We start from the raw sequence: 13,584 nt of genomic DNA on the forward strand, positions 1-13,584 counted from the left end.
ATTAATTACTAACTAATAACCTATTTATTGCAATTAAAATGAAATCCCTGAATCTACACATAAGAGCCTGATAAAAATGGCTAATTTATATATAAAGCCGGCAAATTAAATGTTCTCGCGTCTGAAAACATGCTGGAATGATGCTAATTTGACGCACGTTAAATCAAAATATTGAAGTGTCCAATCGCGAATTGCAAATCCATGTGAACGCAAATTAAGAGTGTCCTTTGTTGTAACTAAACAGGCATTAAAAGACAGCATCACATGTATATTTTGGAGAAACCAATCCCAGAATACACTGTGTTAAGCTTAGTTTAAAAAAATCCAAGATGGCAGATTAGGTGAGATAACTGGCAATTATAAATCTACTTCCATTTTAAATTTAAATAAAATTTGTTTATGCTATTATTATTATTCATTTGAGTACTGTCTGTTTAGAGTGAAACTTCTAGATCACAACCTGAGTGTTTGTGTGGTGCACAATATGTAAGGGATAATGTATAGGCAGCCAGTTGTTTTTGCAGAAATAAGCCCCGACAGTGTGATGTATCACACTGATGGGGCTTATTTCGCGATAACAACTGGCTGCCTGTTCATTAACACTTATTACACGGCTATTAACCTTATAAGTAAGGTAAATTAAAAAACTTTGGGTTTTAAGATAAGACATTCAAATGTCACGAACACGCTATTTGGTTCAATCATTTGTAAACATAATGTCATATATGTTATTAAAAGACATAATATATGTACCCGATGATTTGCAGCATCCAGATTATCAAGTGTTATTAGTTTTGAGCGCTTGTTATCTGGGAATAACAAACCTGCAAATATTACGATTGGCATTCCAATCAAGCATTCCAATGAGCAGCGTCACTCATGAGGATCCACTATGTTTTATAAATCATCAATCAACACAGCTTTGTGTCTCTATACAGAAAAGGACTTCCTGGATACAGGAAAATGTATGGGATTAGTAATAATGACCTGATGATATCTTTATGTCCGTTTCGGGCAGCAAGGTGTAAAGGTGTATTGTCTCTGCCGTTCCCCTCTAAGAGAGCAACTACCATGTTACTGCTCAGCAACAGCTGGGTCACCTGAGGAAATAAAATAAAGAGCTGATGAGTAAACCTGTCAGTCAAAAAGCACCTCAATTGTGTCTGCGTATGTCTAAACAAGTCTGAAATACAAAAAAGCAAGCAGCCAGAGCTGTCAGCCAGGCCGCATGACTTCGTACTCTCTGTCATTGAGAATCTGTCAAATGAAATTCGGTTTCTAACTGAGGCAGAATCATCCCAGAGCCCAGCAACTGACTCGCTGGTGCGCTGCTAAATTAAACTCATTATATCAGCCTGCTGCCTTTCTGCAGCATTTGCATTCCGTAATTCCAAATGACTTGTGCGAAAGATTAAATAGAAATGATTTGTCCTGGAAAATCTAGTTTGTGATGAAAGATGTTCTTCAGAAAGCAATCTTATAAAACGCTATACCAATTGCCCAGCATGTGCAGGGTGCCACCGTATGCAGTTTGTACAAGCTGATATTCCCTGAATGTGTACTGTACAGTATGTAATACAGTCTTTACATGTATATCCAAGACCTTTTTTAAGCTTGGTTATGTCATAAACTCCTGCTTATAATTATCTTTGGAAATGCATTATGGAAATAGCTCAGCGCTAAGAGCTTGCTGGGTCGGATAACTTGAATAGATGCTTAAAATGGCACAGCTATTTATGAAGGGATAAGCCCTCAACTCTATTGATGCAGATACCAAAATAATATCTTAACAATTCCTCTGCACTTTATAGTAGTACATATAGTTTTAAGAGTCACAATATAAACTTTGATTGTCATGTGCAGCAGCAGCTTTTACACGTGTGCGCATGTCAAATATGCAGACATAATAGCATGCACAAAATTTATATTCTTATCTAATGTATATTTTCTTGTCTAAGTAGGCCACAAGATTTTAAAGGGCCTCTGATTCATTGATAAAAATGTTATTTTGTGTATATGGTATGATACAATGTGTTAGTGTAGTTTATGATTCAAAATTATTTTCCACATACCATACATTTTTGTAGCTCCAGATTTCACTCTCTTCCTGAAAGGCACAGATTTGAAAAGCTCTGTGTCCCTGATTGGCCAGCTAATCTGTATGTTGTGATTGACGCTCCTTACCATGTTTGAAAGATTCGGTCACAATGCAATACTAACAGGAGTTAACTTACAGGCTGTGAGTCCAAGTGGGAGGAATTATGATAATGTCGGTCTTGTCTACATTACCATTCCCAGAAAGTAAACAGTTGCCTACAATCTGTGTGTTTGTTGTAGTCCAAGACAATAGATTTATGTTAGAGATGATAACTCGTGTCATTGTTTACTTTGGGGTATGTACCTTTTGCATATTGTTAACATGTAGTAATATACACTTACACAACAAAGGAAATATAAAATCGTGAATCGAACAATAGGTGCTCTTTAATCAGTTTTTTTTTACTTTGCACCTTCGATATTAACGTGCATTAAGCTATTCGTTTTGCACAAATCTGGAGTTTAAGGCTAAATTTCAAGGTTATGACAGATTTAGTGACCATCACAAAATTTCTTCTTCACTCACCTTGAGCCTGCCAAATTCACAAGCGAGGTCCAGAGGGGTCTTCTTCGCCTTGTTGACAGTGCAGGGGTTGGACTGGTGTTGCAACAGCATTTCAGACTGCAGTAGATAAACACAGAGATAAAATCAAAGGGCTGGGGAGCCGTGTCTTGCTGCATAAGCTTTCTGAGATTGCACACTAGAAGGACAATGTCAAAAGCCATATCGGTTTTAGTCTGGTCACACATGCAAAGCTGAAACAACATCCAGGAAGGTCACTGAACATGAAGGAAAGGGTATTAAAATGGTGTAAAATATTATGTTATCTAGCAAACAGATCGTGTGACATGTTTTGTGAGGGTAAGACATCTGGAAAGGGAATACTCTGCAGTTAAACCAAACAACTGGTCATCCTAACCTGGTTCTGAGAGGTATCATATACACAGCAAGACGGACAAAAAAATGCATTGTTTTAAAACAAAGCCGTGGACTTGAAAAGTAATGCTATCTATGCTGGGGAACTTTGTTTTTCCTTGAGCATGCAACGACAAGTCATGCATTTTTCTGTGTTTTTCCCTTAAAAACCAAAAACGCTGTTTATGCTCGAGCTGAAGCACATACCTGTACCTGAGTCACTAGTAAAGATGTCCCAAATGTAGCCCTTTTGTATAATTATTTTTTTTAAATAATCCTATAAGCCAATCATTTACATTAACAACATTTACAAACTTATACTTCTTTAAAGGAGGCTGCGACCTTCTTAGGATGTATTCTTAGACCGATTGCAAGCAGCAACGCGACTGAAGGCTAGTAAGGCCATCCCAATTTGAAAGCTGCTTAAAAGAAGCCTCAAAATACATCCTTATTTCTCTGAGCTGTTAAGGATACAACAAATGGATCCTTCACAGCCTAGGCTATCCCAAGATTCATTGCACGGCCTGTAATGGATGAATATAATGGCTGGATATTTAAAATAAACACTAAAACCTAAATTAAAAAAGTTTGTATATAGCAATAAAATGTTTCTTGTCACTGCTTTAGTATAGCGCGAGTAGATTACATACAAAGTTAATGCAAAGACACGATCAGACGCATCCTCGCATGGGGCGATGCGAATGATGCGAATGATGCGAATGATGCAAATGATGCGATATAGGCGGCGCGTTTGCCGCGAAAACACACGCTATAAGCCTCTTTTGCTCAAGTTGAATATTTTCAACTTTGGCGAAAAATTCACATGACACGAAGTTAAATCCCACAACTAAAAAATCTAGAGCGAGTAACGCGCTTCCCGTGTTTGGTGTGTACGTAGCATTAGTTATGTTTTGTATTAATATTATTCTGTGTATGTTGCGCATATAAGGTTGATTAATTTGATATACTGTTCAGTTTAATCTACATCAGCTCAATATTTTCAACATATTTTCTCAAATATATTAATATTTTTCTGGTTCTAAATTTATATTAATAAGTCAGAAACATCCCCGCTGTGTCCCGCTGAGAGGTGTGGTGGGCGCGTACAGCAGCTGACACAAATTATGGATCCTCCGAAGGCTAATCACTGAATCCATTGAATAACATAAATACAGAAGCAACATACTGTATAGCAGACTCTCGCGGCTGTAGATGGTAACGGTTCTCTTGGTTCATATGAAATCATTTTGACATATAAGTCACATCTGACTATAAGTTCCAGGACCTGCCAAACTATAAAAAAATGTGACTTATAGTCCGGAAAATACGGTAAGAGCAGCGTTTAAACATGTTAGTGTTTAAACTGTTAGCCAATCATAGCAGTTGGCATTTACTCCAAAGTCTGAATGTGACACTCCATCATAACAGCATATTTCAAAGAGAGAGTGAAACCCAAAAAGAAAAGAGTCTATTACTTCTAACTTAACACTAACTGAAGGTTTACACAGGAAATATAGTTCAGCTCACAGACTATACATGGATTCACACAAATGTTTCCATCATAAACAAAGCTGTCAACACCGAACAATAAAGCTTTTATTTACTCTGTGTCTTTAATATAATGGGAGTGTTTTAGTTTAGTCATGCTGCTATATTGATAGTTACACCGTCTGCACTGGAAGCAACAGGACAAAAAACAGAAATGGTGCTCTTTGCATTGCTTGTAAAGGTTCTTTTTGAGTGTCAACATTTTTTTATGTTTAATTGCACATAAATACATCAGAAATCTGCAAATCTGAAGTTTATGTGAACGGAATATTTGGTGTATTGGAAAAATTACTGGTAAAATTCCCATTTATGGATTTCATGGTTTAATTGTACCTTTAAATGTACAATTAAATGTTTACGAATATTTCACTGGTACAACATTGTTCCTTAAAGGTACACAATTGGTCCTTAGGGTATAATATTGTACCCCAAAAGGTACTACATTACTTTTGAGGGTAGGTACAGCTTTATAATCACTACATCAAAAAAAAATCAACCATACAGTCAACCACATCTACTTCTGCACTATGGTCATTTATGTAAATTACTATGTAAAGCTATTTCGACTCCTGACATTGTCTATTCATTGAGTCAATGGAGAATGATGCAAAAATGGTAAAAAGGTGAGCTATGTACCACATCGTAGTGTCCATATTGTGCAGCCAGGTGGAGAGGTATCTGTCCATCTTGCGAAGCCCCATTCACAGAAGCTCCAGACCTCAGCAACATAAGAACAGAATCAGCCTTCCCCTGCCAGGCAGCATAGTGCAATGGACGCATACCTGAAGTACAACAGTAACACAAAAACATTATTTTCACAGCTTCAACAGTGAGAAAACTATTCAACACTATTCGAATGAAAAAAAAAACTTTTTTACCCAGTTTATCTACACTGTACTGCCCATTTCCATTATAGTAATGTAACATGTAAACTCCCTGGTGTCTTCTGGGTTTAAAGGTCACGTTCTTCCTGATCCCCTAGTTAGTGTGTAATGTTGCTAAAATAGCATAAATAATACCTGTAAAATTATAAAGCTCAGAGTTCACTGCCAGGCGTTATATTTTCTTTAATAGAATTCCTCTTTCAAAGCCTACAACGAACGGCTGGTTTGGACTACATCCCTCTATTTCCTGCTTTAATGACGTCAGCAAAACGTTTTTTTTTTTTTACTAAACTCCGCCCACATGAACAAGTCAGTCACCAGCTTTGGCTCAAACGGCTCTGCTAAGCTAAGCTGCTATCGAATCACAACACACTAAACAAACTACACAATCAGAACTCGCAAGGAAGTTCATAGAACAAGGAAGACATCAGCCTGTTTTGAGGACAGTGAAAGCAGCGCTATACAGATAAGTAAATTGTGTGAACACATGTTATATTGCGCACTGTAAACACAATCAAAGCTTGAAAAACACAGAAAGAACAAGGCTTTTAAATTAATTAGGAATTTAACACTCTGGGGTCGACGGTGGCGCGGGCGCCGCAAACTCTTTATTTTTCAATCACTCCCCAAAGAGACTTAAATTACTCTGCTGATTTTTGACATACAGATATGATTTATACATCATTTCAAACGTTAAAGTGTCTAGTTTTTTTCTGTCCACTCCCAATAAAAACAGAATGTTGTGCTTTTCGCAAAATTAAGAAAATAAACATGATGCACGTTCTGTTCTCTCTCCCTCAGTGAAGTCCTTTCAGAAACGCGTCAGAAAAATAAACTGTAACTTAACGAATACTTGGTGTAGAAACAAAAGATAAATGTCTACATAATGCTTGGAATGTCTCCTTTTAAATGATATAAGTGAAATTGAAAACAGATATTGTCATTCGGTGTAAACTGTATGAGAAGGAGGAGAAGTACCGTATTTCGCCAGTTACCTCATTATCTGTAATGAGATCGGATCGCCACACCCCCGCGCCATTGAAGTGAATGAGCAGAAACATCCATATGCATGACTCGTGCCTCCTGCAGTCAATGGATATGCAATCCACAATCCAGTCTCTCCATTCCTTGTTGTTCCATCCGATTGCACCAAACATGACATAAATCCTTATTTCCTTGCGTATGTGTGTCAGTATCTCCAGACGCGAGTGTTTTCTTTGTTCTTCCGTCAAACAGTTCACGCGATTGGAACACACATACACAAACACGCGAGTCAGGAAACTCGACGCGCTTTTTGGTATTCTTATATAATGCGCGATTCCAAACAGTACAATCCTTATTTAGTTGTGTCTAAGCGCATATCTCCGCACAGCAAGTTTATTAAACACAGGATCACTCGCGTGTGCACACATTCACTGCTTTCATGATCAACACGTGAGGTAATGGCGGCGGTTGTAAACAAACATTGATACGTTTACCACGCGTGTCCCTTGTTGTGTTTCTACTATAATGATTACAAATACACAAATAAGAGTCCAGACAACGATAGGCAGTTGTTCTTTTGAGCTTTTTACTGCACAAAAGTAAACCTCTCGCTGGCCAACCAAACACTAACCCTGGGTTGAAGTGTGTTCATGTTAAGATGGCCAAACAGTATCTTTACCATGATTAAGCTACTATGGTTTTTAAAAGGTAACTTATACTTGTGAAATTAATAGAAAATATTTCAATAGAAATATATATAAATATATATAATGTGTGTGTGTGTGTATTTACATTATATTGAAAAGTAAACCTTATCATGGTTTTACTACAGAGAAAGTTATTCCTGTTGAACATCCACACAAGGCTCATTATTCAACTCTTTTGTCTCTCAGCTGTCAATCACTGATTTTTCAGGAGCTTTCCCGCCTCCACGCATACAGCCTTTACCAAGCAAAAGTGTCTTAGAAATTGTAAATCAATATCTTGCTTTATGTGATTGAGTAGGCCATATGATTTTCACATCATTTTGAAGAAAAAACTCTAGACTACTAGATCCAGTTTGGAAAGTCTTGGGAAAACATGTTTAGAATGAGTTTTGTGGAGTTATATCAGTGACTTAAAAATTTTGCTTTTTCAAAAACCACGCATAAACATTTTTCTCTCAAAAATACAAACATGTACATACATGTTGATTATATGATATTGTAGCCCAGTTTGTGATGAACACAGTGTTATGAGACTTTTGCCATTAATATGTTTTTAAGCAACTGAAAAAAGCACAAATGTCAGTGCATGTCAAAACTTCCCAAGGGCCCTAAAAAACCCCTTAGACCCCAGAGAGTTAAAGTGTTTGGCCAATGATAGCTGTCTGAGAGACACGAGGTGATCTCATCTCACCATTACTGTCTTTGATGTCCACAGTGGCCTGCGCCTCCAAAAGAAGAGACAGAAGATCAGTGGTGCCAGTAAGGGCTGCATGATGAAGTGCTGAAAATCTGTAAAGAAATAATGATGAACAACAAAGAGAGAGAATCATGTAAAAACCATGTGAGCGTGTCACTTAAGGGCTGTTCATTGGTTCAATAAGGTTTTTAACCAATATTTAATGAATATGTGGCCAAATGAATTTTAAGTAAAAACGGCACTAGAATTGCATAAAGAAACTTCACAAACACTTTTTATACACTCCTGAGCCATATGAGTTATTTTAATTTATTTTACAGCTTACAAACAGAACTTGCAAAATATGTGACTCATTCTGCTAAACAATCATCCATCTGCTGTTAAACAGGGTCACATTGGCGGGTCTGGCACAGTTTCTGCCCATCACAGGGTTCATCTGAGTACAGAATTGCACTCCGTCTTGACAGTTTGATGTTTGATACTAGTTTGATGTTTAGCTTTCAAAGTCAACAAATCACTGTTCTGGTTTTTTAAACATTTATGTACTTTTTTTGATGATATAAGTGAAGGATAAGTACATTTTCTTACATTTAAAAATAATCCTCACTGTACACAATGAATGGCCTAAATAAATGCTATTTGAAATATGAACAGTGTGCTGTTCATGCCACATCCAGAGATAAATTACATATCAAAGGGATGTTAAAATGCAGCTGAATTCATTTGAATTATTGGTTATTCATATAGGTTATATAATATGTAGAAGTGCTATAGTACATACAGTATAGAAGTGCATATGGCATTTAAATACTATCTCTTCGTGTATATAGGACAATACATATATACATTACACTAAGTTGTATGAATGCTCATTAAAATGTGTCAGACTCAGTACAGCTAGTAAGAGTATAATTAGCTCCCAAGATTTAAAAGACTTTGCTTTGTAGAAATAATCCAGTAGAAATACACTAATCCCCAAAAGCCCTTCAGACTCAGACAAATAAATATATAATTTGTAATAAAAAATGTATCACAAGGATAAAATACCAAGTTTTCTTTGGACCTACTTGTCCCATAGTATTAAAGTTCATTTTTGTCACTTCTACTCAGTATTATAAAACTTTTCATTTTTAAAGCGTTTTTAGGGTCAGCTTGAAGAGATTATTTTCTGGTCCATAAGTGTAACTCAACATCACAATAAAATCCCTCCGTCTTGAGTTTAATAATGGATAGGAGGCTACTACACATGCAAAACAAGGATACAATCAAAGCTCCTATCAACTTCAATGGCCAACACAGATAAAGTTTTTGGCAGTAACCTTGTAAGTAAATTTTTTATCAAAATGACAAGCTCTGTCAACTAAAGGGGGGACTTCCATTTATACAGTCAATATACTAAATAATTATATGTCATTTACTTTCTCTCATTCAGTTTCCCACACGTGCTCTGTCTGCTTGGTATACTTGTATACACATAAATACATAATCATGCTGCATTTTAATATGCCTAAAGGTAACGTTTCTTTGAAAATCGTCCATAAGCCTCCGTCTACTCCCAAATTGTATTGAATGATCCTTCCTACATGCCCTCTCATGCTGAAAAGGCAAGATAAGCCCCTTATCTTCTATATGAGGAAAACTTCACACAAATCTCCCAACCAGACAAAAACCTAAAACAACCCTTCATGACTTCAGCCAGGACTTGTTTAAAATCATACTAGTGCGTGAGTTTTGTGAAAGTATTAGATAAAAGAGAAAAAAGAGCCCTACGGCCTTTGTTCTGAAACCGCAGATGTTGAGAGCGAGTAACGTTGAAATGATTAATATGATATTTCAAGCATGCTGTGTTCGATCTATGGTGCGGCTTGCACTATCTGATCCAAACTTTTAAGTTTTCTAGCCTTTTCACACAGTAATTTCGGTAAATTACCATGAATTTACCAGAATTACTTTACTAGTAAATACAAAAATCTGTTTAGGTACTACTTAGGTATCTCAATCTCACCCAAGATGTCAGAACTATACAACCTCAATTATGCCCCAGTACTCAAGAGAATAGAAGATGATTATAAACGATGGAACAAGCTCCCACTTACACTCATAGGCCGTATCGCAAAAGTAAAAATGCCCCAGATTAATAATAATCCCACGGATTAATGATCTATTCTCAATGATTCCGACTACTCCGACAGACTATTGGTTCAAAAAACTAGACTCTCTCACCACTCAATTCTACTGGAAAGATAAAAAACCAAGGATAGCACTTATAACACTCCAAAACTCAAAACAGTTAGGCGGACTTGAAGCACCAAATTTCTTGCACTACTTCCTGGCAAACCAACTACAGCACTTATACAAATGGACTCAACCACATACATATTCCAACTCATGGCTGGATCTTGAGCAATATCTGTGCTCCCCGAACTCAATCGCAGACCTACCACAATCAATCAAAAAACTAGAGTTTTATAATAACATTACAATATCAACAACTCTGGCAGCTTGGTGGAAAACCAATAAAATTACAAAATCACTATTAGCACCACGTAGATACACCCTAATTTGGCACAACCCTGACTTCCATCTTCACAATGAACCGATACACTTTCTTAATGGCAGCAAAAGGGCATCACCCATCTTCACCACGTATTTGAAAACTACAAATGTATGCCATTCACCTCAATTATCCAGAAATTCGAGATCGAGACAGACCAATTTCTCCACTACCAACAGCTTAAATCTTTACTCAAAAGCAAAATAACTTTAACTAATGCCTTACAGCCTTCTAAAACCAGTGAACAGTTAATGGAAATAGCCAACCACCCAAGAAAACTCATATCTAAACAGACTCATCACTTCATCTAACCCCACAATTAGCCTACCTAAGGAAAAATGGAATAATGATCTCACGCTACCTTCAGACACGGATTTATGGACACAGATCTGTGGAAACATCTTCAACATGACCACCAACACCAACCTACAACTCATACAATATAAAACCATCCACAGAACCCACATCACTCAGAGCAAACTATTTAAAATGGGACTATCTGACACAGATACCTGCTCACAGTGCACCTCTGGCAACACAGACACCTACCTCCATGCCACCTGGCTCTGCCAGCCCGTTCACTCCCTCTGGACTACAGTAACCAACACACTGCCTTCAATTCTGGACGGCAGAGTCCCACGGTCTCCTACATTCTGTGTTCTAGGAGTTATTTCAGATACACCCATCCCTCCCAAATATAAAACCCCAGTCCTTGTCTTTCAAAACGGTAAAAAAAATACAAAAATCTGCTGTTCACACACACACAGTGACGTTCCGTCTTTTACTAGTAAGATATTATTTACACGTAAGTACCAAAATACCGGTAAAATCAGTGAGAAAGCAGAAGTTACCTCTAAACTGCCGCGAGGCGAGCTAAGTGTTGTATTTGTAAATAATGGCGGGTTATGACTTCATATCCACAATCCGTGTTTTCTTGTTTTTACTTCTCTGACACATGCTAACAGTCGCGCAGTGGCTCATGACCACACATTGTTTTAGGTGACTTCAAATGGAAATTAATTAACTGGGGATGAGTCTCAACCTGTGTCTTTAACAGCAGTAGTGTTTACACATAGGCTTTACAGAGAGTGTACTGTATGAAGAAAGTGGGCAATTTGGCAAATAGATACTAAGCTGTTTTAATAAACTTTGGTAAAGGGATGTAGACTTTTAACTTCAGGCATGCTCGACTTTAAGCAGTGTGCGTGTGGTGAGAAACGACCGTAAACAGTGGCGGGGTAAACGCGGCCTCTATATCAAAAAGTTATGATTGGCCCAAAGCTGTCAGTGTGTCCTGGCGTTTTCTGTTCTAATGCCAGTAATCCTTATTCTCCGTTCACACAGTAAATTACTGGTAATCTTACAACCTCTCTTACTGGCAGCACTGAATTATGTGCGGTTCTCACACATGATCTGTAAACTGCAATTTAACAGTAAAGATTGTATCTGTTAAAGGGACTAATGACTGAGAGCTTTTTTAAACACATCCACAAGAAAATATCAGAAATATTGTTGTATCGTGCTTACATCAAACATGCGACAAGTGCAAGTATGCGAAAAACAAAGGCGCGCGCTACAGTACATGAAGGCAAGTTACCTTTTTCGGCATCCGCGTTGGGCTCGCGTGCACACGCATCCACGAAGCTTTCAAAGTATACTTACCGTGGCTATGCGCCGTGTTCGACACATATGAAATACAAATGATTTCTTATTGAAATTATTACTCTACCAGGCTGTCAGGGCAGCACTGATTTGCGATTTGACATCAAGAAAACAAAGAACATTTTTATTTATTTACCATTTTTGGATATCCGCAAGTGATGTGTGGTGACGCGGGCAAGATGGTGACGGCAGGCACCACCTACATTAAGCTTCAAAAACGATCTTCAGAAACCTATGGGTGATGTCACGGATACTACGTCCTAGGGGTGTAACGGTTCAAATTACTCACGGTTCGGTGCGTCTCACGGTTTTATGGTCACGATTTCGGTAAGTTTCGGTACAATTTGGTCACAACAGGCTTCTTTACAAAAATAAAAACCTAAGCCGTCTTTTACCTCTGTCAAAATCAACATTTTCACTAAAGAGCACTTGTATTTTTTAACTACATGTACCAACTTTACTGAGCACTTCAAAAAGAACATAAAATAGATTAGAACACAGGGTTACTTTTTATATTCTGCCACTATCTTCAAGTTTTTTTGAAAGAAGATCAGTTTGTTAACCTGTGATCTTGTGCTATCAACAACACCCTGGTGATGACGGCGCAATAAGTGACTCATCATATTAGTATTAGTATTGCCTTAAGCATACGGCACTCGCAAATTTTACAGTTTTGTCCACATTTTCTTGAGCATCGCTGCTGCAATAGACTTAAATGAAGCTGCCGGTGCCTCTAGCCTTTTTTTTTTACAGTATATGGTCCTGTCTCAATATTTTCCATTCTTTAAAGCGTAACTAAACTCCTGGTTAGAGCCTGACTCCACACATTGGGAATTTTTGAAAAATGCAAAAAAAGTGGGCAGATCCCAACGGAGATAGAGGGGACGATCTAAGCTCGTACCAAGTGTGTGGTGAGATCGTAACAAGGGCGTGGTGAGCTTGAACCTGCCTACTTCACAAGGTTTTTTGGACCCAACATCCAATAGGAAAATTAAACTGCAGTAGGCACCGTTCAGCCTGAAGAGGGCAACACTCAGACGTTTTTACAACATATATTGTAATATTGAAACACATTATGTCCAAATGTCAAAAAACTTACTAAAATCAATTAACATCACTAATATAGCTCCATTCTTACATATCATTAACTAAAAAAAGTTGGTTTAGGGTTTAGTTACTCTTTAAAAAACCAACATGAAAAGAACCGTGATTGTGAAATCATGATATTTTGTTTCTGAAACAACCCTGATATCAAATTTTTCCCATATCGCCCACCCCTACTCTGAAAAGTCTGTGTGTTAAAAATATTTTGAGTAATTTTCCGTACTATTCCCATATTACATGATTCAAGGTTACTGATCTCAAGTATTGAGTGCGAGTACGTTGAACAGAATATATGAAAGTATAAACATAAATTACTGTATAGGCCATTGCCATACATCTGTCGTTCTGTGTGTGTGTGTGTGTGTGTGTGTGTGTGTGTGTGTGTGTGTGTGTGTGTGTGTGTGTGTTTGTGCGTGCGTTAGAGAGAGAGA

General features: G+C 37.5%; 1 protein-coding gene across 6 annotated transcripts in view; it reads right to left on the reverse strand.

Annotated features, from left to right (window-relative positions):
* The window catches only part of caskin2 (CASK interacting protein 2), a 64,251-nt gene that overhangs the window by 27,150 nt on the left and 23,517 nt on the right, over positions 1-13,584 (reverse strand). For all 6 annotated transcript variants that reach the window (XM_065242396.2, XM_065242395.2, XM_065242394.2 and 3 more), the window contains 4 exons: positions 7,828-7,925; positions 5,198-5,343; positions 2,624-2,719; positions 988-1,100 (listed from right to left, as the gene is read on the reverse strand). In XM_065242396.2, the coding sequence (XP_065098468.1) occupies positions 988-1,100; positions 2,624-2,719; positions 5,198-5,343; positions 7,828-7,925 (453 nt within the window). The remainder of the gene's footprint in view (positions 1-987; positions 1,101-2,623; positions 2,720-5,197; positions 5,344-7,827; positions 7,926-13,584) is intronic.

Source organism: Paramisgurnus dabryanus, chromosome 1, assembly GCF_030506205.2.
Source record: "Paramisgurnus dabryanus chromosome 1, PD_genome_1.1, whole genome shotgun sequence".
NCBI classification, from domain to species: Eukaryota; Metazoa; Chordata; class Actinopteri; order Cypriniformes; family Cobitidae; genus Paramisgurnus; species Paramisgurnus dabryanus.